The 27,280-nt window shown below is 51.2% G+C and overlaps 1 protein-coding gene across 4 annotated transcripts in view; it reads left to right on the top strand.

Moving 5' to 3' along the window:
- The first annotated feature begins 11,531 nt into the window (after positions 1 to 11,531).
- The window catches only part of LMO1 (LIM domain only 1), a 37,304-nt gene continuing 21,555 nt past the window's right edge, over positions 11,532 to 27,280 (top strand). Inside the window, exons 1-2 of one of the 4 annotated variants that reach the window (XM_084894629.1) lie at positions 11,538 to 11,675; positions 16,111 to 16,379. In XM_084894629.1, the coding sequence (XP_084750755.1) occupies positions 16,355 to 16,379 (25 nt within the window). In that variant the 5' untranslated portion in view covers positions 11,538 to 11,675; positions 16,111 to 16,354. Of the gene's footprint in view, positions 11,676 to 15,772; positions 15,995 to 16,110; positions 16,380 to 25,249; positions 25,333 to 27,280 lie in introns of those variants that run through there. The other 3 variants (XM_084894630.1, XM_084894631.1, XM_084894632.1) reach the window with 3 other exon arrangements.

Here is a 27,280-nt window from a genome sequence, read left to right as displayed (position 1 = left end):
GGGGTCGGGCAGTGGATGGAGGGCTTTCTGAGAGCAAAGGGAAGGCATTTCAGGCTTGAGAGTGGGTTGACAGAATTTGATTTGCATGTTAAAAGTATCTTCTGGCTGCATATGGAGGCTGGCTTAGTGGGGCTAAGGTGGATGCAGGGAGGCCAGTGGGAAGCTCTTGCAAAAGATAATGGTCACTCGGACTGGTGCCGTCCCAGGGAGTATGTGATTACAGGGAATATGAAAAAAAAATGACTCTAATTTACTTCTAAAAATTTTAAATGACAAATTACTTATTCATTTTAAGTAATGGAAAGATTATAAAAATGTCTAATGAAGAAAGGTAATATTTCCCCCTTAGCCATCACCTTCCGTTCTCACCTACCAAGTCTCACCAGGCTGACAAACAGGGGTGGCCTTAAACACCTTTCTTTCCTGTGCATCTAACCAGGGAGAGGTTGTCTGTTAAATGGGGTGATATTACTTGCTACTCTGCAACCTACTTTTCTCACTCGACAGTACATCACAGACATCCTTTACAAGTCAGTAGCTGAAGCGCTAAGTCATGTTTTAACCACTACATGATAGTCCACAGCTTGGTCATGTGAAGATTTATTTGATCATTGAGTGACATTGATATTCAAATGGTCCAGTTTTCTGCCACCATAAATGATGCTGAAATTATAGTATTCTACTTCTATAAAGGTGACTTCCCTCCATAGAACACATTCTCAGGAGGAGGATTTCCTGATCAAAGGCATGTGTATTTTTAATTTTAATAGATAGTACAAGATAAGTTGCTCATCATCAAACAAAAATACCCATTTTCTCCAATTTTTAGCAGACTGGGACATTTTACTAAAATTTTTCTGTCAATCTAATGAATTAAAGTAATGAAAACTTATTTTGCTTTCATTTGCATTTGAGGGTCAGCATTTTATTAGCGATTTAGATTTCCTCAAGTTGGAATGGTCTGTTCATACCTCTTTTCCATTTTTCTCCTGGGCATTTTTTTTTTTTGTGTGTGTGTGTGTGTGTGTGTGTGTGTGTTACAATTTATAGAAATTCTTTTCATGTACAACATAGTTTCCCTTTTTTGTTGTTGTATATTTTGCATGTTTTTCTGGTAAGTTGTCTTTTTTCTTCTTTTTTGGTAGCTTTTACCACTGAAACTTTAAAAATTGAACCTAGAATATCTATCTTTTCCTTTGTTACCTTACAGGTATCTCCCACCAAATTTATTCATGTTATCCAAATCTATTCCATTTTTCTTTTTAAATTTCTTCTAACATTTTCACTTTTATATGAAAATCTCTAGCCCATTTGGAACATAATCTTTATACTTAGGGGGGGGTAGGGATCCAATTTATTTCTTCCAGGTGGATGACCATTTATGATGGCACCATTTTTAAAACAACTTTATGGAGATATAATTCATGTGCCATACAATTCACCCATTTAGTATATTCACAGACAGGTGAATCCCCACAGTCACTTTTAGAACATTTTCAGCACCTCGAAAAGAAGCCCATACACTTCAGCTGTCATTCCCCTATGACCTCTAGCCCCTGGCAGCAACTCATCTGCTCTCTGTCTCTACAGACTCCCCTGTTGACATTTCATACAAATGGAACCACATGACGTGGGCTTTTGTGACTGCCTTCTTTCACTTAGCATGGTGCTTTCAAGACTCATCTATTTTGTGGATGTATAAGTACTTCATTCCTTTTTATGGGCAAATAATATCCATTTGTCAGTTGACAGACATTTGGTTCCCTCCTGCCCCCTTTTGGCTATTATGAACAACCGTGCTATAAACATTAATGTGGAAGTTGTTGTGTGGACATGTTTTAATTTCTCTGGGCTATATACCCAGGAATAGAATTGATGGGTGATATGGTGAGTCTATGTTTAACTTCTGAGTAACTTACCAGGCTGTTTTCCAAAGTGGCTGGACCATTTCACAATCCCACAGGCAGTGTCTGAGTTCTGACTTCTTCACATCGTCACCAACATTTGTTATTATCTGGCTTTTTTTCTTCTACCTTCCTAGTGGTTGTGAAGTGATATATTATTGTGGTGCGTTTACAATGATGTACAGCATCTTTTCATATATATTCCTTAGAGAAATCTATTCAGATGGTAGTACCAGTTATCAGTCATTTTCTCTGAAGAATTGAAATGCAAGTTTTATTATGCTAGCATATTAGATCTCTTTCTATATTTGGATTTGTTTATTGGCTCTTTGGTGCTCTAATCCCCATATTGTTCAGATGATGGTGGCTTTGTAGCATGTTTTATTATCTAACTAGAGGCCTGATGCACGAAATTTGTGCAAGGGGCTCGGCCCTCGCAGCCCCAACTGCCCTGGCTTTGTTCGGAAGGTCGTCCAGATGGTCATTCTGATGTTTGGTCTAATTAGCATATTAGCACTTTATTATATAAGATAATGCAAGTTCTCTTCAACTAGTCTTTTTATCATGTTTTCTTATCTCAGTACAGATATTTGTTTTTCAAATATACTTCAAACTAAATATTTTTACAGTTTTAACATTTTTATTTGAGATTCTAATAGAAATTCCATGAAATCTCTACATTAATTTTGAAAGGATTTACTTTTTATGAGAATAAGTCTTTTCTTTGAAACATGGCTATCTTTCCATATGTTCAAATCTTGTTTTATGTCCTTCAGTACGATTTCATAACTTTCTTCAAAGAAGACCTTTACCTTTGTGATGGTTGTTATTTTAAAATTATTCCTGAGTATTTTATTGTTTTGTCACCATTGTAAGTGATCTGATTCTTCATTTCCATTTCTAATATATCATGTTATTTAGAAAAAAAAACCTATAGATTTCTGTCTATTTACCCTGTATTTAGCTCCCTTCCCAATTATCTGATTTATTCTAATAGCTTTTAAATTTTATTGAATTTTCTTGTTATATTATCATATCATTTGCAAACAAACACATTTTTGTCCTTTTTAAAAGCTAGCTATTTGTTCTGATTATTTTCTCATCTTATTGAATTAGTTGAAATCTCCCCAAAATGTTGAATAATAGTGATGATAATGAGCATCCTATCTTGTCCTCAGCTGCTGGAAATAGCTTTTGATGTCTTTATATATTTGCTATTGGATTTTTGTAAATAGTCATTATTAACTTGAAGTAGATTTCTTCTATTTCTGTTTTGTTTAATATTTATTGGCAATACTTGCTGAATTTTATCAAATGATTTTTGGCATATATTACTATAATCATATTTTGTTCCCTTTATTTGTTATTTATAGTGATAAATTTCATGATTTGGAATTATGTTTGTGGTGTTAAAATAAACCCTGTATGGTGTATTCTTTTGATACTTTTCCCATACCCAGTTAGCTAGTGATCTAATTTCAGATTTTACACTCGTTCAAACTGGTCTGTGACTTTGTTTTTCTTTTTTAATTCAGTCTTTATAAGGTTTGGGAATTAAGAAAATGCTTGCTCATAAAACTAATCAGAAACTTTAAACTTTTTTCTTATCCGGAATAATTTAAATCACATTAAAATTCATCTCTTTTAAAAGTTATATAAAGCTTATTTTAATATAATCTGTGGCTTATATTTTTACTTTATTCTTAATTAATGATAAAATACACATAACAAAATTTGCCATCTTAACTATTTTAAAAGACATAATTCAGTAGTGTTAAGTCCATTCACATCATTTCGTATAATAAATTTCCAGAACTCTTTTCATCTTGTAAAATAGAAGCTCTATACAGAAACTCCCATTTCTCTCTCTCCTAGCCTCTGGAAAACACCAGTATACTTTCTGCCTCTATAAATTTGGCTGTTCTAGGTACCACATAAGTGAAGTCCTACTGTATTTGTCTTTTTGAGACTGGCTTGTTTCACTTAGCATAATGTCCTTAAGCTTCATCAGTGTTGTAGCATGTGTCAGAATTTCCTTTCTTTTTAAGGCTAAAAAACTTTCCATCGTATGTACTACTATATACGACATTTTGTTTATCCTCTCATTCATTCATGGACATGAGTTGCTTCCACCTTTGGCTGTTGTGAATGATGATGCTATTAACAGAGATATGTAAATATCTCTTCAAGACCTTGTTTTCAGCTCTTTTGGGTATATGCCCAGAAATGGAATTGCTGTATCATATGGTATCTTGTAATGTTTTAATGGCAAAATTTTCATTTATTTAAAAATCTCCTTTGTTTATTGGCCTACTCAGGATTTTAACTTCTATACTCAGTTTTTTGTCATTTCCCACTTTGCTTGGAACTCATCCATTTCCTCTAGGTTTTCACATTTTATTTTCATAGGCTTACACACATAATTGTTATGTCTTTAACCTTTCTGTACCTGTGATATGTCTCTTTTTTTTTTTTTTCTTATCCAGGTTTATGGAAAGATTTATCTATTCTTTTGGTTGTTTTGTTTTGTTTCAAAGAACCAGGCTTAGGTTTTAACTTTTTAAAAATTATTTTCTCTATGGTATTTTTATTTTCTGTTTAATTAATTTCTGATTTTAGCTTTACTAATTTCCTCCTACTTTCTTTGGGCTTAGTTTGTTCTCTTTCTAGTTTCTTAGATCAACTACCTAGTTAATTTGCTTTTTAAAATATTAAAAGTATTTAAGATACAACTATTTATGAAGACAGCCATGTTCCTTAAGTTCTGTACGGTATGCTGTATCCTCTTTTTCTTTACTAGTTGATTTACAATTCCAGTTTTGATCTGATTTTGGATCCACTAGTAATTCACTAGTAATTTAAGAAAATGTTTCTTAATTTCCAAGCAGTTTATGCTTGAGTTTTGCTTCCCTCCCCCCCGCCCCCCACACCCAATCAATATTGCCCTTCCTACTCCCTCTGAGCTTGCATTTGCTTGGTATACCATTGCCCATTGTTTCATTTTTAGTTTTTGTCACCTTGTTTTAGGAGTATTTCTTGTAAACAGCATTTGGCTGTACTTTGTTTTTTGGTGTTTTTTTTGTGTTTTTTTACTTATTCAGACAATCTGTTTTTTGATAGGGAAATCAGTCTCTTCATGTTTAGTGTAATATACTATCTTATTTTATATATTTGTAGCTCTGCCCCCACCTCCTTTTTTTTTTTTTTTTTTTTTTTTTTTTACTTTTGTTGGCTTGGTTGAAATTCTGCTTTACATCCAGATTTCTGGTGACTGTTTTACTGAAATAAGACAAAAGAAAGATTTGGGAAGAAAATCAAGGACTCCATTTAGATTTCAAAATGTGAGATGGTTTTGAGATGCCAGGTGGGCATACTTGAGCAGAACTCAAAGGAGTGATCCTGAGTGAAGGTCACACACACTGACAGCTGTGGATGGCACCAGGGGAAAGGGGTTCCTGGGCCGAGGACCCAGGCTGGGAAATGCCAACAGCTGAAGGTTGGATGAAAGAGGAGAAGCTGGCGATAAACAAAGACTGAGAGGAACGCCCCTGAGGTTAAAAGGAAAACCCAGAGAATATGTAGACTAGGGAAGAAACATGTTTAAGACGGAAGGCATTGAGTGTATTAAACCGGGGAGTTCCCTTTTTAATGACGCAACCTGTAATGACGCGTATTCTTTCACTAGGACGTGTCAGTACATCACGCCCAGAGGACGTAATTTCATGTTAATTTTTATTTATTTATACTTAATGAAAATAAATGAAATATATATTTTTTTCATTTATTTATATATATAAAGCACAAAGGAAAGTACAAAATTACAACAAAAAAAATAGAAAAGAATACCGACAAAAAAATGGACATGTCGAATTAAAAAATTATAAATTTTACAAACAATGATAAAGATTACAAAAAATAGCCGAAACCGGTTTAGCTCAGTGGATAGAGTGTCGGCCTTCGGACCTAAAGGTCCCGGGTTCGATTCCGGTCAAGGGCATGTACCTTATGGTGTACCAGTGGGGGGTGTGCAAGAGGCAGCTGATCAATGTTTCTCTCTCATCTCATCGATATTTCTAACTCTCTATCCCTCCCCTTTCCTTCCTCTCTGTAAAAAATCAATAAAATAAAATAAAAAGATTACAAAAAATACATACCGTCCCTCTTGGGGCGCAACATATATTTCAAGGACGTATTCATACATCCTACCCGTTCCCAATATTGTTTACGTTTGACATATTTATAGGTCCCTCTTGGTTAACAGGTTAAAAGCTGACTGGTCAGAAAAGGTGAGACCCCAAACTAGTCCTATAGTGATAGAAAAGTCGCTGGTGACTTTGGCAAACTTGGAGGCTGGAGCCAGTTAGGAGCAGGGGAGGAGACAGGGAGATGAGAAAGCATGATAACCAAGGAGAATAGGTAGCAAATTATCTCAAGTTGTGCAGTCCAGGGAGTTCCTTCATTTGCTTGTTTTGGGTGAGACACCAGAGTTTGTTTGCTGCTGTGGTGAAAGGCCCAGCAGAATGAGAAGACAGAGGGGAAGGAAGAGCCAATGGAACACCTTGCAGGAGGTAGCAGGTGGGCCAGAGCACACCCTGAAAGATAGGCCCTGGGTGAGAGGAAGACCACATTCTCTAACGCTGAAGGAGGGAAGGTGCGTGTGACCAGGTGCCTGTTGCAGAAGCAGAAGATGAAGATGGGAGGCAGGAGGAGGAGGGCTTTCCTGTCTGATGGATTCTCTCACCTCAGTAAGGTAGGAAGTGATGGCATCTGCTGAGACTGGCATGGAACAGCGGGACCAGATGATTGGGGAGAAGAGAAGAGAAATGAGATGGAAATTCATAGGAGAGCAAGCATGGCTACAAGAGGCCCTCTTGGAGGAGAGGGGCAGTGAGAGCAAAGCCTTTGGTCTTCCTGGCATTGAGGCAGAGCTGCCCTATGAGTCTCCTGTGGAGCTCCACTGCCGCCATGCAAAGCTGGTGGTGGGGCTGATCCCCTATTGCTCTGTTCCGGCCCATTCTTGCTCACACAGCCTTGCCCTGCATGGCTGTCATCTAGCTAAGACAGGTTGGAACTTAAAGACCATACATGCCGAGCGCCAAAGCTCACACATTCACAATAATTAGCCCCAAATTCTGATGCTCTGATTCTCCTCTTCAGGATCCTCCTCTCAAAAAAGTTGTGGGATCCTCTAAACGTGCTTACACTCGTAACCCAAGTCCCCCCTGGACACCTACTAGATTCTGAGTTCTGGATAAAGTCATTTTCTCTCTAACAACCCCAGCGTTGGGAGGTGGGGTTGATAGGCTAGAACAGTGGTTGGCAAACTCATTAGTCAACAGATACCAAATATCAACACCACAACGATTGAAATTCCTTTTGAGAGCCACATTTTTTAAAACTTAAACTTCTTCTAACGTCACTTCTTCAAAATAGACTCGCCGAGGTATTTTGTGGAAGAGCCACACTCCAGGGGGCAAAGAGCCGCATGTGGCTCACGAGCCTCAGTTTGCCGACCAGTGGGCTAGAAGATAGGTGCCTCCTATATAATCAGAGCTGCTGCCCAATGCTCTTGCCATTGTATTGTGTGTATTCCATTCATGCGCTACTGCCAAGGCCACAAAACTGCTGACCCTGGCTGCTTTTGCCCTTCACGGCCCAACAGAGAGATAACGTTTGCTCTGGTGACCACCTCTTTCAGGTGCGGATCCCACAGCAAAGCGGTAGGGCCCTGAGTGATCCAGCTTCTCATTCGCACCACTGCCCTCTTCTTCCCAAAGTGCTGATCAGGAGCAGGTCAGGCCCAACTCTGTCTTTCCAAGGCTGGTGGCTCAAGTCTAGTTCCCCCAGGAGGGTCTCCTCTCAGGAACCTCACTGTCCCTCCTCCAGCCTGGCCCCGTTGGGAGCCTCAGTCCTTGTAGTAGGCCTGTCCCTCTCTGAATCTCAGCTGTGGATGGAGTTCAGTGTCTTTCACCAGGGCTTGGGGCCCCATAGACATTCAGAGATGGAGCTGGGCATCTGTTTCAGTGTCCTGACCGCTCCCTAATGGCAAAGCTCTCTGGATTTTCTCTTTCTCTATGAAAACCAGCAGGCTGGTCTTCTAAGAGTTCACACAGGCCCTTGGTGCAAGTGAGGGTGGGGGGAGGGGAGGCTGGCGCTCACCCCTCAGGCTGGCTTCTCTAAGAGAACTCTGGCTAAGCACAAGTACCCAATGGCAGGGCCACACTAGTCCATGTGGTGCCTTTGTGCCCTCTCGGGTGGATGCAGTCCATGCCAAGCATATGGCTTGGAGAGCAAAGAGAGGGCAGAATTTCAGCTCCCTCTTGCCCTGTTGGCCAGGTGCCCTAGTGCAGGGAACAGCTGGCACCAATCTAGGCAGTGTCCATATGTAGCTACACAAAGAACTAAACAGTGTGGAGATCCAACTAGTGGGCTTCCAGAGGAAGCATGTGCCTGGGTCCTGGTCCCATGCCATGCAAAATCCTGGAGAAAAAGATAGTGTCCAAAGCTCTCTCCTTCTGAGCCTGCATTCTTGTATCTAAAGCCCTCCCCTGCCTTTGCAGCTCCCGTTTTCTCCAGGGATCCCGTGTAGGTTCCTGATAGCACACCTGTCCCCCCACTCCAAAGGAGAGCTAAAACCAGGCTCTCAGAGGCTGATCTTATGCCCCAGGACTCGATGGAATAATCTACAGTCCACTCATCCACTCAGCAACCAAGCCTTCCCAAACAGACACCGTCTTAGCAGCTGAAGGACGTAGGGGAGCCGTGTTTCCTTGGGACTGGAGAGGTGGGCAAGGGCTTTCTGAGAAAAGGCTGCTAAAGGAAGAGTCACTGGGACAGGAGCCTGCAAGGTGTATTGAATTTCAGCAAACCAGTCCAGAGGGGCAGGAACGTAAGCTTTCATTTCATTTTATTAAACCTTACTGGAGTGTGTTTTCCCCATTGGTTTTAGAGAGAGTGGAAGGGATGTGGGGAGAGGGAGAGGAGAGGGAAACATAGATGTGAGTGAGCCACATCAATCGGTTGCCTCCAGCACGCACCCCAAACAGGGTGGGGATCCTGCAACCCAGGTATGTACCCTTGACTGAAATTGAACCCGTAACCCTTTGGTTTGCAGGCCAATGCTCTAGTCACTGGGAAACACTGGCCAGGGCAGAATGTAAGATTTTTATTGCTCAATAGATATTGAATTAAAGTGAAGGGTCGTGGTGCTCACAAAGGCTTCTCCAGATCTCATGAAGGGCCTGAAATCCTATATAATAAAAGCCTAATGTGCACATTGAGCAAACGACAGAACGATTAATTGCTATGATGGGTACTGACCATCAGGAGGCAGACAATCAATAAAGGAGCTGCCCCCAGCCTGCAGTCCCCAGGCCAGCCAAGATGGGTCCTCCCCTCAAAATTGCCCTACCGGTCACCCCACAGAGGGAGGCGACTGGTGGCAGTGGCAAGGGGCAGGGCTGATGAGCAAGGGTGTGCCAGTGGGACCTCACGATTGCTCTGCCAGTCACCCCCCAGGTCAGCCCTGATCACCATCCAGGCCTGGGGACCCTACCCGTGCATGAATTTTGTGCACCGGGCCTCTAGTGATAGAATACATAGTTAGGGCTTTGTCCGTGGACAATGGGGAGCCATGGAAGATTTTTTGAGCCGGAGAGTAGCAGGGTCAGATCTGGGCACCAGGAAGATGACTCTGGAGACGTGTGCAGGATGGTGAGGAGGAGGACTTCCCAAACCTGGGCACGGCATGGCTATGTCCAGTGCTAATGGGAGACTGCAAACAGCAGATTTGGGAGATCATTCTGAGGAACACCTCTGAACACTCCCCTTTCCATCACTGCACTGGATGTGATCCATTCGGTCATGTCACACCCTTTCCCGGATACTGCGTGGGTCCTTGTGCAAGGATGGAGGGGGCAGGAGGAGTCAGGAGGAGCTCTCCCTCCCACTCCCACTCCTCTGGACCCCTCAATCAGATGTGCTTTTGTAAGTAGGGGCTTGGGGACAGCACCAGGGTGACAAACTGTGCCTCCCCCAGCAATTAAATTTTTAAAAAAGCTGCTATGGAAGGAGCGAATATTAGTTTCCTGATTTATAAAGCCAAATGGATTAAGCTCATTCATTGCCCGAGGAAACAAAAAGGAAATCTTCAATACCTCTGTGCACATTGAGAGCAGGAACAATGCCGGTCTTTAGAAAGCAGAAACCTAATTTGGGGGAATCAATTACCCTCTGTGTCCCTGCTTCTGCGGGCTCTCTCCCTCCTCTCTCTCAATAGAGATTTCCTGGGAGGCAGAGTGTGGAGAAGTTGGCCAACCATAGGACACCCTTGCCTCAGCCTTGCAGACAGGAGGCTAAGAACTAGGCACAGGGTGAATGGAGTTGGGCCCGATGTGCCTGGGTGTCAGGCACTTGTGGGGATGTGGGGGTCAGGTGCAGGGGCGCGGGAGGGCTTTGGGATAAAAGTGGAGAGTGTGGAAATATTAGATGGAAACCTTGGGTTTATAACTGGGGGACCAGTATACAGATGGGTGATGTGTGTGGGGAGGGGTGGTGAGGAGGGGTCACTGCTCCAGCCTGGCTCCAGCGTTACCCACCCACCCACTGTCTCCTGATCTTCCCCGGTTTCTCCTCTGCGGTCTGTCTGCACTTTCCTCCGTGGGTCCGAGCGTGCAGTGGGCAATGGTGGATCAATTATTAATAAATAAATAAATAAATAAATAAATAAATAAATAAATAAATAAATAAATGGGGCAGAGGCGCCTGGGACAGTCGCCCCGGAGTCACATTCCCAAAGTCACACACAGAAGCCAGCACTCACACAATCTCACACAGCCCTATGCTGGCTCCCACACCCTGGCCCGCAGTGCCCAGACCCATAGACACATCCACCCCGATGCACGCCTACAGCCCCCGACCCCCATCACCACACACCCACAGAGCCCCACGCTCACATCCGCGGGGTCCCCGTCTCAGAACTGGCATCCCCAAACTCCCACCCGCAATCGCACCCACTCTGCCACCCCAGGAGCATCCATCCCCAGCTCACACACCCCCAGCCCTCACTCTGTGGCATGCGGACACACACACACTCATACACACACACACACACACACACACAGCCGCTCACACACACACACACACACACACACACACACACACACACACACACACACTCTCTGGCTGTGCTTTTGTGTTTTGTCAGAATTAATGAGAAAAGTTCCCGTGCCCTGCGGGTAATTAGTGTCCTTGGAGTTAAATAAGCTAATGGCGGGCACCTCTGGCCCAGGCAATTATGTTTGTGTATTGAATAATTGATTCAAAGCGGGGGGAAGGGCCGCTAATCAGATCCGAGCATAATGAATTGATTTAATTAACAGGGGGATCGCAGGGGCCCTGGGAAACGCAGGCTGCACTCCGCTGCGGCTGCGGCGAGCGCGGCGGGCGCGCAGGGAGGACGGGAGCGCGGCGCGGCCGGGCCCCGGAGAGGCAGCGCGCCCCGCTCCGGCGATCCCGGCCCGACGGACCGACGGACCGACGCCCCCCCGCCCCCCCCCGCCCCCGCCCTCCCCCGCCCCCGTCAGCGGGGCCGAGCTCCCGGCGCCCGCCCCCGTCCGTCCGCCGCTGCAGCTCGCCAGGCGCGCAGCCCGCGGGGCCCGCGGAGCAGAGCCGGCGGCGGAGGCGGACTCGGAGCCGCGCGCCCTCCCTCCGCGTCCTGGGCCCGCGCGGGCTGGAGCCGCCGGGGGACCATGGTGTTGGACCCGGGGGACGGTAGGTGCCCGGGATCGCGCGGGGCGCGGGGTGCAGGGTGGGGGGGAGCGGGGGGCCTGCCGAGGCCACCCCGCGTTCGGCCGCAGCGCCCCCGTGCCAGCCCCAGCGGCTCCGGGCGCTGGGCGGCTGCCCGGAAGCGCGGCAACGGGACTGGGGGGCGGGGGGGAAGGGGGGGAGAACGAGGGTGCCAGGCCCGGCCCCCCGAGGCTCCGCAGCGGCGTTAGGAAGTCCCAGGGGCCACCCCAAGCCAGCCAGCCAACCCCACACGCTCCGGCCGAGAACTTTCTCCCTGGCTCTTGCCGCCTCCCGGCACCGGGAGCGCCCGTCCTCTCCGCGCCTCCCCGCAGTGCCCGCCGACCCCCAGCCCCCCAGTCTCCCTCCTGGGGTGTCTGCATGCCCCCGGTTTTGCATCGGACTGTGAAATGGTTCTCCCGGGGAGATGCCCTGAGAACCTGGGCTTGAGGCTGGAGTCAAACCAGTATGGTTCTGAGGTTCCCGGGGTCTGGAACTTCTAGCTGTGCGGGATAGGTGACATTGCTTCACCTCTGGGGGGACTGGAGAGGGCGCTCACCATCAGTCTTGCCCCCCCTTCTCCCCCCCAACCCCACCCCTCTGCCTAGCATGATAGGAGGTGCCCTGCCGGCTGTGGACCATATATCCAAAATATCAGGGGGCGGATTTATCTGGAAGCTAATGAAGTTTAAGCTTCATTTTGGTGATCTTGCGTTCCTTTTGTTGAAGAATCCTCTTCCCCCCAGTTGCATAAGTAAGTTTGGCTCTCACAAAATCTGGATCCAGCCCCGGGTCCATTCTAACGGCCAGTCTCTCAGGCCCGCTCACAGCCCCACTGGCCCATCCACCCTCCCCAGGTGCTAGGAGCTCCTGGGTGCCTGGGAGAGGAAGCCTTACGTTGGAAGGCTGAGAAATGCTGGGCTGGGAGGCAGCTGCTGGCCTGCAGGAAGGGTCTGGCTGACTGGCCTTTCTCTCTGGCTCGCCTAGTCCTCTGCCCTACCTACCACCTCCCTCTATGGTGAGCAACTGGCATGGTTTGCCAGGACCACCCGGTTTGAGCATGGGAAGTCCTACCTCCTGGGCCATTTGATCAATCCCGGGCGGCCTGGGACAGTTGGACAGCTTACATCCCCAAGCTCTCAGAGCTGTGGTGCAGGGATGGATTAGCCTTCCGCAAGGGGGTGGGAAAGAGAGACTTGTTTTCTGGGGTGCAGATTGGGTCTGAGCCTCCGCAAGGCCTGATGGATTATAGCTTCAGCTCCTAGAAGGCCTGTCCAGGGCTTCCAGAAACCAAAGGATTTGGAAAAGCGTGCACTTGGCCACTCTAGCTGGTTGCAGTTTCTGGGCACGGGCTGCTTTTGTGTGGCTAGGGGGCAGGGCAGGGCATCTGAATGTGGCCAGTGGGCGTCCTGGTGGCCCTGCAAAGTCTATAGGTTCACTGTCTTGTCAACTGTGGTAGCCGCAGGGAAGGGGCCCTTGTCACTTTGAAGACCTCTCTGAGCATCACTTGCAAAACCAGTTTGTAAGCCCCTATTGAAGACAGTCGCAGTGTGTTGGGAGCGGGCCTCAGGTGCAGGCATATCTGAGCCTCCACTCAGGAGTTCTGGAATATCTGGTCTGCCGGGGCCCTCGGGCGCCGGGCGCCACGTTTCCCGCCCCCTCCCACTCCCAATGCAGGAACCCTTCCTCAGGACCTCCCTCCCAGGTGCAGTGACAAACTGTTGGGACCTGCCCAGAATGTTGTAAGGTGGCCAGTAATAACCCCTTTCTCCTCGCGGTAATCTTGGGGGCTGATCACGTGGCTCCCCAGAGGCATGTCAAGGGCATTCTGGAGCACTCTAGGTGGTAGTGTCCGAGGGAGTGCATTCTCATCACCTGTGGAATGTGTCCGATGCAAGCTACCCCCCAGCCCCAGGGGACCTGCGGATTCCACCCTGGTGCTGTGGGTGGGGGTGAGCATGGTCACAGGAATTACCTGCCTGGCCAACAGTTACCCATGAGCTGAGAGGAAGGGCCCTGGACGAGTGAGGGGCGTGTCTGCCTCTGCCAACCCAGCAGGCCCCTTCCTGGCCATCCAAACCGTCAAGGCTTGCTGGGTAGCTCTGTGCACCAACCTCTATGGAGGCCCCTTTCCAGATCAGGGTGGCAGCTCAGTGCTCACCACTGGGGGTGCAGAGAGAGCCACCTCTGGGCACAAGCAGTCCTTCACACTCAGCACCAGTCCCCTACTGACACACCCAGCCCGTTTCCGTAGTCCATCCCTTAGCACCCAGGCCAGCTTCAGTCCCTGAGTGGGCACAGAGGGCTCCTGCCTCCACAAAGGGATGTTGGCCATGTGGCTGCTAGCTGGTTACCTTGGAGGCTGGGAGAGCTGGTGTTGGGACCACGTCCCAAGCACAGCACATGGAAAAGACAGGGGGGAAGTGGCCCCAGCTGGTCGAGTCCTGGTTTGTGGGTCAGGGCCAGCCCCTGGAGGTGAGAAGAAGCCATCCTGGAGGTCACAAGTAAAGCAAGATTGCCCAGAGGTGTCTACAAGCAAGAAGCTGCCCCTTGCCAGCCTGCCAGGCCCATTGCTTGTTGCACCGTCTGGCCCCCAGCTCAAATGGGGGTGTGTGTGAGGGGCTGGCACTACATGAACCAGTGGCAGCAGAGCCAAAGGCTCCCTCAGGCTCTCAGGGTACAGCTCTGGCTGCTGTGGCAGAGGAGAGATCAAGCCCACAGTCCTGAGGGATGGCCAGACGGAGCAAGATGATATATTTAATACCAACTATACTCAAGGACTATTAGGATTAAAGTATTCAAGATGAAGAGGAAAGCAAAACCCTCTGAGCTGCAGATGAGGCATCTCATTAGGAGCCGCCTCGCTCCTGTTTTCCCAAAGCCCGGCTTCCCGCTGCAGCACGGCTCCCGCTCCTCCATTCCTCAGCCCTGTCAGGCACCGCCATCGGGCCTCCAGGGCTTACGGGGCACAGCCCGGCCTCCAGGTCTCCTTTGGACTCAGGAAACCCCCTCATGGTCTGGGGTGCCGCAGTTTGCAAAGCACATGCACATACAGTATGCCATCTGATCCCCACCGAAACCTTGGAGATAGAAGAGCAGGTCTCCGTGAGACCCAGAGAGAGAACGTGGTTTGCTAAGCCACTGGTGATAATAGGTAGAGAGGGTGTGACGTCCCAACTGGTGGTTCTTGGCCATTCCAGGGATTTCAGCTCCCTTCCCCTTGCCTGGGGTTAGTCCTCAGAAGGACTACCAGGATTGAGCCTTGGACACATTTGTCTGGAGCCCTCCTTGGGCTGGAAAAAAAAAGCGATTAAGATTTCCATCCCACCCTGGAACTCTGTCCTGTCAAGAGAAAGAGCGCTTGGTTATTGAGTGGCCTTCCTGGAATTGGCAGCCTGGGCACCACCCCCAGGGCTCTGGGGAGACAGGGTTCCGGGGGAAAGGAGCTGGACACTGTCCCCCTCTTGCCTCTTGAGGTACAGAGCAAGAACTGCGAGGTCTGTAATAGCAGGAATCTTGGCTTTGCCCACTGCCATGTGTCCCCAGTGCCTTAGAACATAATACATGCTCAACCAGCAGTGGTAGAATGAGAAAAGCTTTCAGTGCCATGCTGTGCTTGCTCGGGGAGAAGTTAAGACAGGATCCTGGTTTCTGTGGAATCGGGATGCCCTGTGGGGGAAGGGGCTGCTGGGGTAAAAGGTGTTCCTGTGACATTCACAGTGGAAGAGTTTGTGCAAGGCATGGGGTTTAACTTTGCCAAAAGGTCCAGGGAATAACCAGAAACCTCAGGGGCAGAGCAAGTAGGAAGAGAGGGTAGGAGGTCAGAGAAAGATTTTCCTGGTGAGAGGGGAGCAGAAATCAAGGCTGGGAAGCTGGGAGTGACAGACAAGGGGTCCTTCAGACTAATCTCCAGAATGAGGACCATGGGTGCTGCCTGAGCGGAGCCACGCGCTGAGCTGGGGCCGAGCGGCCTCCAGGTGGCGCTGCGGAGCCGGCAGCCGCGCGTTTCCACTCCCCATTAACCTGGAGGAAGGGGGGGGGGGGGGGAATGCTCGGGAAAATGTGTGCATTTATTCAGTAGCAGGAGTGCAAACCTCATACATTGAGAGAGAAAGGCAGCGGGAGACAGCCGCCGAGATTCCCCCCATCTCTTTGAATATAATTTTAGATTGAGATTCAGATTAAATCCGAGGGGAAAACACTTTATGAAGCTGAAAGCCAGTGTCGTTGCCAGAGCCCGGGTTATGAGCTATCAAATGCAATTACATTAAGACAGATTATACTGGGCAAATTGAGCCATTTAGAAGGTGAGAATCAAAGAAACGGCTCTGATCCTCTCTTCCCCTTCTCTCTCTCTCTCTCTCACCCTCCTCTCTCTCTCTCTCTCTCTCTCTCTCTCTCTCTCTCTCTCTCTAAATTGCAGTTCGTAGTTCCTTCAATTCTGAGGCACAAAAGTAGGTGAGACGGCTTTTGTATCTGCGAAGTGCTTCGCTCCTGAATGTAATTCTAGCTGAGTGCAATCTAGGTTAAGAGCCGGACAAGCGGGTCATTAGAGCCCGCTCGCCGCTCGCTGCCTGAGGACCGGCCGCCCCGCCGAAGCGCTCCGGGAGTCGGCGCCCTTCTCCCCGCCGAGCCGAGCCGCGGCGGCTGGACACGGAGCGCCCGAGATGATGGTGCTGGACAAGGAGGACGGTAGGTGGCGGGCGGAGGTCCGACGCCGGGTACCTCCCCCCTTACACCACGGTGCGCGGGAACACACGGCGGGGGCACGGGCGGCTTGCACCTGCCAGGCTGGGCTGGGATCGAGGTGGGAGCTCCATGGGAGTGGGGGGCCGGGGCCGGGCGGGGGTGGGGGCGGGGTGGGAGCCGGGCGGGGGTGGGGGCAGGACCTAGGGGGACTGGGGAGGAGAGGGGGGAGTGAGTCAGTCCCTGGGTGCGGGGCCCCCCGGGGCCAGGGCCCGCGGGCGGGCGGGCAGGGGAGCTGTGCGCGGGCCAGAGGCTCCGGCTCCCGTTAGATCTCCGTGCAGCCCTGGCGGCAGCGGCTCATGCAGAGCGTTTCGTCTTGCGGCTGCTCCTCTCACCGCAGCCATCACCCTGGCGCCGCCGCCGCCGCGTAACTCTAGAGGGTGCTGAGCGCTGGGCAAATCGGTGGCTTCTGGAAAATCGGGCTCCAGGGCTTGCGGCGAGCCGCGCGCTCGGGAGGAGGACACCCGCCCTGGGGTGCCAGGCGGACGAGGGGAAGGCGGGCTGGACCCTGGGGGAGGTAGCTCCCCACAAGGATGAGGTGCCTCCTGCCGCCTCCCGGTCTCCTGGGCGCGGAGACGGGAGTTTGGCCCAGAGGAGGAAAGTGTCGCGCTACCGGCTGGTGGCACTCCCGCAGGAGTGGCCCGCGCAGGAGGATCCTGACCATGGACCTGCCGTGGCCAGGATCCTCGGGGCTCCTCAGAGGTCAGAGCGGAGGGGGTCCGTGGTTGCTGGAGGCCACTAGCAGGTGGCCCCTCCGACTCCAAAGCCTTCCTGATTGGGGATGCCCTGCACTGAGCGTCTGAGGTTGGAGAACCCAGTCCCCCTCGAGGGTAAAACCAAGTGGGTGTCCTGTGACCCAAGGACAGCCCCCAGGGTCCGAAGAGAGGCCGCCCCCCGGCTGTCCCAGGCCCTCCTGCCCTGGAGGTGAGGGTTGCTCCATGTGTTAGCTGTAGGGAGAGGTATGTCTGTGTAACAGTTGGCACACAGGCTGCTGCTGGGAAGGAGCTGGGAGGTGGGTTTTCTGCGAGTTGGAGCGACTGTGCTGGCATCCTCTGACTTCCTAGTGAGTCTCCACTGGGCCTGTGCCCTCTGCTCCCCCGGCCAACGGTGCTACTGACAGGGTCACTTGGCAAATTCTTGACGTTAAGTCTCTTGCTCAAGGTCACACAGGAGGTTCGCTTTGACGTGCTGATGCCCCTGGATTCCCCTTGACCTTCTGAGATCCCCAGCCGGGAGGGGCAATTGAAGTGTCTGGCCTGAGGGTGGCAAGTGCGGGAGCCCCGTGGCCAGTAAGCCCAGGAAGGCTGATTCTCGGTGTGTGTGTGTGTGTGTGTGTGTGTGTGTAGTAAGAGATGAGGAGGGAATGCAATGCTTCTGTCCACAAGAATCCATTGGCCCGCGCCTAGCTGGGGTGTGACATCCGCCTCCTGTATGCTCTTCTCTCTCCGGGGACCCCTTCCCCAGAGCCCTGTGTGGGCCATCCGGGGACTGGGCTGCTCTCGTTGTGTATGGGACGAAAAGAAGGGCTCGTGCCGGGCCACGTGGGGGAAGAAGGAGGCCTTGCGTTAGCCCCTCTTGTTCCTAACTCCCTGCGTTAGCTCAGACCGGTCATGCTTACCTCTAGACTTCATTCTCCCTCTCGGTGAAATGCGGGGACCTTGCCCCGAGGAGCCAGCGCCAGGGTCTCACGTGGAAGTCTGGATGTGTCTCTAGGTCCCAGCCAGAAATCCAGAAGGCCGGGCCCTCTCTTTGGGAGGCCCCAGGCAGGGAGATGGACCTCTCGGGGGTGGCTCTCTGTCCAGGCACCCAGAGTGCTGTGGGCTCTGTGATCCTAAAGGCGTTCCGATGAGCCCTGCAGTGGGAATGGCTCTCTGGAGGTCATTTGAGCCAGTGTCCTGCCTCCAGCCTGCAGTGCACGCCAACCGCCCCAGACGTGTGTGTTTCCTCCAGGCCTGGGGCAGAGAGCGTGTGGTGCCCCTCGGTGCCCCACCGTGTCCAGTCTGAACAGTACGGCGCCCGCTTTCGTTGATGCCAGTGAGCTCTGGGGCCCATGACAGCACAAGGCATGCGGGCAGCCAGAGCCCCAGGGAGCACTGGATTCTTGTCCTGCCCGGAACTGTCCCCGCAAAGTAACCTTTCTGCTCATCAATCCACCCTCCGCTCCCTGCTAGAGTCTGGCCTCTCCAGGTTCCACAAAACCTTGAAGCTGGCACCTGTGACTGGGGGAGGGAGAAAGGCTCTGGATGCGCTCACCTGCCCTTCTAAGCCTGCTGCCTCCTTTCTCCCCAGCACGCATGCCCTCTCCGAAGGTGGCCGTGTGGGCTGGGGGGCAGCATTGGCCCCCGGAGGTGGGTGTTCCTCGGGGCGAGGTCCCTGCACCCTTTGTCTGGCTGCAGCAGGGACTCGGGGCTCTTGTTAACCACCCCCAATGCCTTGTCTCCACCTGACAGCATCTTGTCGGCAGAGGCCGGGGCTCCTCTGGTTGAAGTTGGGTCTGCCAGCTGCCACGGACCAAAGCTCTTGCTCCGCTGGGCTGCTGGGCTTTCATGTTGCACTTCTGAAAGATAATAAAATATCAATCGCTTTGCCGTGGCAACGGGTTTAAGAGACTTTCTGAAGTATTGAATCGTCAGGAAAAAAAAATTTTTTTTTTTTTGCTTTTAAGCACAGTGCATTATTAATAAAGTAATCCATTAGGTCGAGCAGCGAAGGGCCACCACAGAGAGGAGAGATCTGTTTTGCAAACGGTTAAACTTCGGGTTTTATGATTAATTGCTTTCATTTGGACGCTTGCTCTTGGCCTCGCCATTTCCACTTTACTGGAACTCAGGGTCCGGGCTCTCTCAACGCCGTCGGGTCTGCCTGTCAGCAGAGGAAGCCCAGCTCCCCCTTTCCCGGAGAAGCAGCCCTCCGTTCCCTGGCACCTGCGCTGGGACGGGCACCAGGCAGTGGGCTTTCTGGTGAGGCTTCAAGCCCTGGGGGGAAGAGGGGGGCAGAGAGCTACTATCCTGAGCCCCAGAGTCAAATTGGCCCTTAGGCTTGTGGAGGAGAGGCCCGGGGGTAGGGGCAGAGAGCAGAGGGTCCAGGCCACCCCAAGAACAATGAGAGCCTTGGATTGTGGGGGGAATGGGCAGGAGAAGATGCTGAGAATACCCCTTTTGGGGGTGCTGGTGTGTCCATGCCGTAGGGTGGGTCTGGGTGTCCGCCGCCTCCTCAAAGGCTGGGGTGACCACGGGAAGCAGCGAGCAGGCTGTAGAACCAAAAGCCAGACATGATTCCTAGAGCATTTTTAATAAGTAAAAAATGCCCAGGGAGCGTGGAGCTGGCCTGGGAAGGACCAGACAGCGAATCTTCAATTGTTAATGACCGCCGTGAGCACAGCCTCTGCAGCTGATCCGTGAGGGCAGGCTCTTGGCTCTGCTTGGGTGCTGAGCTGCAGGACCTCCTGGGATATCCCATCATGCTCTGGACCACAGAGGGTCCTGGGGGCCTTTCCCGGCACAGTGTGGCCAGCACTTCCCTGGCCTGGAGCGGAGGCAGGGAATGGGCCCTGGCGCTGTTCCACGCCAGAGATCCCAGCAGGTCAGCAGGAAGGTGGATCCCGGCGGGCACTGCTGCCTCCTGAGGCCTGGGAAAGGCCTTGGAAGGCTGGCAGCATGGGGATGGGCCTGGCACTCGGAGGGTCTCCATCTGCACCTACCATGCCCGCCTGAGCAGCAGCCGCCGCCTCACGGCTGGGGAGGGAGCATCGCAAGTCTTGAGCGGCACTCACAGCCGCTTCCCCTTCCTGCCCAAGGGTGGGAGTCTGTAAAGACGGGCCTCCTCCACCCCCTCTCTGAGCGCGGGTTAAGAAGCAGGTGCTCCTCTCTGTTCCCCGCTCTTTCCGTTCACTTGCCCACATGGAGCTCTGAGGGGGGCGGGACAGGGAAACAACATAAATTGGTCTGTCGTCCAGAATCCATGTCTCGCTAATGTACCCAGATTAACTCAACTGTAAATTGTCTCCTTGGATGGCGGTGTCTCGCTAAAAGTTTCCCATATGATTCATGATTTGGATTGCTTTTAACGGCTATTGGCCAAGCAAGCCGGTGACTGTACAAGGTGATGCAATTGGCATTAGCGAGGGGAGGCACGGGAGCGTGTAATGCAGTCAATACTGCATTAACTACTGATGCCCAATTACAGGGAGCGGGAGAGAGCCTTTCAGGAGCATTAGGACGGGGAGAAGCTGAGATCACCGGCCGCCGCTCGCCTAAAAGCTTCACCCTTTGCGTGCCGGGGTGGCCACGGTGCTGGCGTGGCCCGTCGCTTGGCCTTTGTGGCTACAAGAGCTGCTTTTCTCTCCCGCCACCTCTCTCTCTTTTTCTGAACGTGTCCCACGAAGATGCTTTTAGCACATTAGACATGTGTGTGTTCCTAGACCCAGGGCCTGCCTCTCGATACTCCGGAGAATGGATTCCCCACCCCACACGGTGTCCCGGAGTCAAACCCAGCCGCTGCCCCACCGGCTTCTATGTAAGGACCCCCTCGGCAGGCCCAGGAGTTCTATTCTGGCCTTTCTGCCTTGGAACCAATGAATGATGTCCAACATCGGTGGCCGACCCTCGGAGGTCATGGGCGGAGACACGAGGTTCCGGCTCGGTGCAGTCGGGCTGCTGGCAAAGGCTGCTGAGGTTGGGAAGTGGCCGTGGTTGGACAGGCTGGCGTCTTTGAGCAGAAGGCAGAGCTGGGGTGGTACAGCTAGGGGAGGCTGATGGGGGATCGACCCAAGCCATGCTGGGGTTCTCAGCAAGTGTGGGCCCCTCCAAGCTGCATCCCATCCAAGGCAGAGCTGTCCCCAAGTAGTCAGGAAGTCAAGGCTGTTGTTTAGTTCTAACTCTAGGGGCTGAAGGGCCTCCTAAGGACTCTTGATCAGCAGTGTTAGGAAGATAGGAAGGAGTTAGGGAAAAGCGGTAAAGAAAAAGGCATGGGTACCACAGTGGGCCAGGTACTATTGGGCTGGCTGCCACCTTTACCATCCTGCTAAACTCTGCAGGTCCAATATGTCCATGGATCCCAAAGCCGTGCCCACCCAATGTTGGGGCTTTATACCTTCTCATCTTTACGATGAGAATAACCAAGGCTGACTGGCTGGACTGTTATCAAGATTAAATGAGACAATGTCCACGTACACACTTGATAAACCAGGGAGGCTCGTGTCTGTGGGAGGCCTGGATTCTAGTCCCAGCTGACTGCCATGAGTCTTCAGACAACTTATTCGGCCTCAGTTTTTCCATCTCTACAGTGGGAACCACACCTCACGGGCACCCAGTGTCCATGTACACATTTGATAAGCCAGCAAGCTTCATGCCTGTGTGAAGTGACATTGCTTTCCACAGAGTTACAGTATGAGCTCTTTCCCTCTTGGACCTTAGGGATCATAAAAACATAATATTATAGCTACCATTTTATGGAACCCTTACTTAAAAGTAAGATGTCGTGCTATGGATGTGTATCAATTCGTTATTGCTGCCTAAGTAACCACCCCAAAACTCAGAGGCTCAACATAAGCGTCTATTTAGCTCTTGAGTTGCAGTTTTGGGGTCCCACTCATGCCTGGCTGATAGCTGATCAACTGGATGCTTGGGGTGACAAGATTGCATGTCCCTCCTCCAGCAGACTCTTCCGGCTTGCTCCCGTGGTGGAGACAGGTCCAGGAGAGAGAGTGGACACTCACAAAACTTTCTATGGACTAGGTTTGGCTCTTGGAATGTTGTCATTTGGCCAAAATACATCGCAAGGCCAACCTCAGCTCAAGGGGTGGGGAAATAGATGATACCCTTGGAGAGACCAGGTGAAGGTCACATGGCACAGGATGTTGGTACCCAGTGGGGTGGAGCGTTGGGACTATTTCTGTACTCAACCCACCAAAACGTCTTCCATGTATAATTTCATTCAATATCCTTAACCACCGTTAGGGACAGCCACTGTTGTGATCTTGACCTGACAGATGAGAAATCTGTATGAAGAGGCTGTGTCATGGGGTCACAGGTTCCACACAGCTCGCAAGTCCAGAGTTGGGCTGTGAACCCAGGCTGCCTGACTGTAGAGTATGTAGGGGCGGAGCCAGTCAGTGGGTGCCTTGGGAAGGTGGTGAGGGAGGCTTGCTAATGGGGGTGGGGGGAGTGTCTGTGCTGCCATCTGAGCCCTGGCCTCTTCCTTCTTGGACCAGGGGAGGAGGACCATAAGGCTCTTCTTCTCTGTCCTGCAGTAGGGGTAGGTGTGGTTACAGGAGCTAGCTTCCACCTGGGCATACGTGCAGAAGTGGCCAGGTGGGACTCCATTCATTGGTTAGCCCCTCGCCTCAAAAATGAGGCTGTAAGTGGGCTGGCGAGAGGCCTGTGTGTACATTCATAAACCAGCTGATTGAAAAGCAATATTTCAGATAAATACAAGCCGGCGATCTATCAGTGGTTGTAATAAAACCCAGGCTTCAGGCTGTGATTTTATTTTGAAATAATAAGAATTGCTTGATTCTTTTTACTTGAGTTACCATGGTAATTCTGGCGTGGAGCAGTGTTATATTGATTTAGAAAGTGGACAGTAATATTTCTTTTGTGTTATTCTGTTTCTAGGCCCTGATTTCTAATTTCCACTTTGAGATTACTTTTATAAATTTCTTAAGTCCTTCCACTTTTTTTTCCCCTTCTCACAGTATAATTTTCCTCTCATGCGCGGCTATGTTCTGAGCTTATTGGTTTGCTCTTATTTTAAATTAAACTTGCTGGTTTCAAATATTGAAATGACATCTTTGTCTGTGTCTGTACTTTGGTTTAGCAAAATATTACAGTCTGACGCTTTCTGCTTAATAATTTAAGGGAGGCATTCTGTCGGCCCTCACTGGGTGCTGATAACTTATGACTCAACCAGCGCAGGCCTTAAACTCCTGACATTTTAATATTGTGTGGCGGGAGCAGCCGCCCCTACGCTCAGAGTCTCAGTGGAGAAAAATCTGTGTGGTACCCCAGAAGGGAGTTTTAATAATTCAATTTTGCCGGTTGGCGCAATGACTTGATAGAGACGGGGAGGGAGCCCCGCTTTTCCCAGATAAGCTCTGGCTTGAACATCTAAGGCCCACAGCCAGCACCTGCTCCAGCCTGTCTCTCCTCTCCCCTGAATTTTTAAAAACCCCAGTTCACGACCCCTGGTGATAGACTGTTTTAGAAGGGTTGCGTCATCGGGGCTGCCTGTGGGTGCCATCAGAATGCTTGAACTCTCTCTCAGTTTCCAATTTATAAAACCAGTGGAACCTGCATGGGCTTTGCATCAGACAGACTCGGTTCAAATCCAGCCTCCGTCACATAGTAATTCTTAACAGTCAATTGTAATGGCTGTTCCAACTACTAGTCAAATGGATAGGACCATGACCACTGTTTAGGTCTGTTGAGCCTTCAATAGGCAGAGCTCTTGAAGGTTCTGTAGGTGACTGGTAGGTTTCCCTAACCTGCCTAGGTTTGGGTGAGGAGGGGAGAAGAGGGAGTGGGTGTGCTTTGAAACGCTTATCCTGATCCAGAGGTGTCTGGGGTGCAGAGCCCTGGGAGGGCTGCTCTTTTTTTTCTTTCTTTTTTTTTTCTTTTTTTTAATATATTTTATTAATTTTTTTACAGAGAGGAAAAGAGAGGGATAGAGAGAAACATCGATGAGAATCATCGATCAGCTGCCTTTTGCATATCCCCTACTGGGGATGTGCTCACAACCCAGGAAGAGCTGATCAGCTCTGCCCACATTCCTGATCTGCCCAGCAGAGAGAGTCTGGTTAGGGCAGGCCGGGGAGTGGGTGCTGTCTCCTGAGCACCTCTCCTGGACACACTCCATGGCAGGAAAGCACCTCAAGGTCCATGTGCCCAACAATTCAGCAAGGACGGGGCTCCCAAGGGAAGCTCACAAGGACCTGGGTGGTGGGGCAGACGTCTGCCCTCAGGCCCGCCTCTCTCCGGCCCGAGGCAAGGCCCTCCTTCCTGGCCTGTGTGTGTACGCCGTGAGGCCGTGTACTAGTCGCCTACTGCTCTGCAACAAATCACAACGTGGCAGCTTAACACAGCACCCATTTATTGTCTCACAGTTTCCTTGGGTCAGGAGTCCGGGAATGGCTTAGCTGGGTCCTCTGCTCAGGGTCTCTCAGACCATAATAGAGGTGTCGGCCGGGGCTGAGGTCTCAAATCAAGATTAATCTGGGAATTGAGTTTTCAAGCTCGCTCTTCGGATTGCTGGCAGGAGTCAGTTCCTTGTGGGCCGGTGGGCTGAGGCTTCCACTGCTCACTGACTGTGGGTCGGAAGCTGCCCCCGGTTCCGTGCCAGGCGGGCCTCTGCCGTGTGGCAGCTTGCTTCCTTAAAGCCATTACGAGAGTGTCTGCTGGCAGGCAGGAAGTCACAGTCTTTTATAAGATGTGACACATCTAATCACAGATGTGACATTTCATCACTTTGCAGTATTTCCTTTCTTGAGAACAAGTCACTAGGTCCGGCTCCCACTCGAGGAAGTGTGTGTGTGTATGAGGGGGAGAATCGCACCAAGGTTGTTGCTATCAGGAGACGGGGGGCCGAGGGGGATTGTCTGAGAAAAGTCAGCCCGTGAGAGATCTGCTTTTGGAACGGCATCTCAGGCCCCAGGTGCCCAAAGGTTTAGCTGACCCCAGAGAGAATGAATCACCAGCCCCAGTCCTGGGAGGCCCCGTGCCTCCGCTTCCTGCATCCCCTCATGCCAGGGAAGGCCCCAGATGTCTCGGAGCCTTTCATTTCATCTTTACAGCACCCGTGGTGGGCTGCGCAATCAAATACTGGCCCCAGGAGTAGGTTGTGCCCGGAGAGGGAGAGACGCTGCCCGGGAGAGCCCAGCACGTTGGTATGTGGCAGAATTCAGGTGCGAACCGGGTCTCTTGCCACAATCCTGGGAGGTGGTGGTGAATATACCCCCAGGCCTTCTTCCCTGATTGTGGTGGTGAGAGGGGGCGGCCCTGACTATAAACGCACACACCAGTGTCAGGGCTGCGGATGGGACCTGCTGGCTCCCTTTTTTCACAGGTGGTAAGTTTGCTGAGGCCACTAGGAGCCTGCAAAGCAAGCGTCCGTTACCCCAGGGCCTGTGTTCTCACTCAGTGGTGACCACCCCCCCCGGAGGAGGAGATGAAGGTGTGCAGCTGGCGGGGAGGGGGTGGTGGTGGTTTAAGCCCCCCCCCCCCCCCCCCCCCCCCCCCGCTGGATGCTGCCAGGTGCGGGGCAGCCGGCATTGTTGAGGTGGCCTTGGCAGCGGCTGCTTCCGTGGTTCCTCCCATGAGAGCTGGGCTGAAAGAGGCTCTCCTGGGAGCTGAAACACAGGGCTGGGAGCCAGAACTCCTGCAGCTCCAGCCTGGCTCTGCCCCCAGCTCACAGCATGGCCCCGGGCAGGCCTCTTGGAGTCCAGGTTTCGCCTTACATCTCAAGGGTCACGGGCGGCTGACGCCTCCAGTGTGGTGCTGAGACATGACCGTGGGTGTAGTGAGGCCAAAGCCAGGAGAAGGAAACCACCTGATGAGGTTTCTCTGTTTCTCCTTGGCCTCCCAGGGTCAGGAGGAGCAGAGATCCCGGTGAGAGCATCGGGGCCCTCCATGCGTGGTCTTGCCACATTTGAATCAGATTGGTTGGTCCTGTCCCTTTCTGTTTCCAGGCAGAACTTCAACTAGGTTATGTTGAGGGTCATTATTCTGGTACGTCAGGCCTCATCTCAGCAGAGAGACCAGCCTCCGAGTCCTCCACATGTGGGAAGAGCCCCATGGGTGGGGCAGGATGGCTCCGGTCACTTGAGGGGGATATCTGGGCCTTGGGCCAAGTACCCATGTTCTAGGCATGAAGCTGACTCCATGAGTCTTCATGGTTTCATCATGGAATGCTGACTCAGGAAGCCGCCCCTCAGGAAACTAACCCAGGGTGGGCCTGGCTCCCCCTGCTGGCCAGGATGCTTCATCTTCTTGAGTCACCCTCTCAGATAAACCACAAAGGGGGCTGCCCCTAGCCTGGGCACTGGGTACTCTCCCGCCAGTGGTTTCCATTTGGCCCAAAGGCAAATGTTGCCTTCCTTTCTGGCCTCCACGGCCTGGGTCTGAGCTTGCCCACCCCTGTCCGGGGCAGGGTTCACAGGTCCTGGGAGAGGGCAGCACTCCACACTGAACCTGAAGGGCCTCACTATGGTCTGGTCTTTATGCACAGACCACAACTATGGTCTCAATGCAGGACAAGTTCAAGTTCTGAAAGGGGACTCTGCCCCCATGGGCATGCCTAGCTTGTAGATAGGACATTGCAGGTTGGGCACAGGCCTGGGAGGATGCAGAACCTTCAACAGGGACTTGGGAAGACAAAACATGAACGCAGTGGTGGAAGCAGATGGGGTGGAGAAGAGTGATGGATCCAGTAGGGTCTGAGTTTGCTGGGCAGCAGTGCTGGAAGAGTGGGGACAGTCAGCTTTCTGGGTGTGGGAGACTGGGGAGGGAGGCAAGGGGAGCTCTTTCCTCCCTGTGGAATAGCCAACGAGAGATGGGATAACCAGGGCTGGCTGCTGGACCTCCCAGGGCCCCTCTTCTGATCCCAAGAAATAATTTTTTATGAACTGAGTTCTCCTGTTCTCGGAGGAACGTTTGGTTTGTTTTGCTTTATAACAGCTTCTTTGAGATATAATTTGCATGCCAGAAAGTTAACTTTTTTGAAAGTAAAATTCAGTGATTTTGGTAAACATACAGAATCGTGCAGCCATTACCATCATCTAATTCCAGGACATTTTCATCATCCTGAAAAGAAATTCCACACCCATTGGCAGTCACTTCCCCTTCCTGTCCTCC

The sequence above is a fragment of the Pipistrellus hanaki genome, assembly GCF_964339955.1.
Source record: "Pipistrellus hanaki genome assembly, chromosome: 9".
Classification (NCBI taxonomy): domain Eukaryota; kingdom Metazoa; phylum Chordata; class Mammalia; order Chiroptera; family Vespertilionidae; genus Pipistrellus; species Pipistrellus hanaki.
This window is presented reverse-complemented; position numbering and strand designations above follow the sequence as displayed.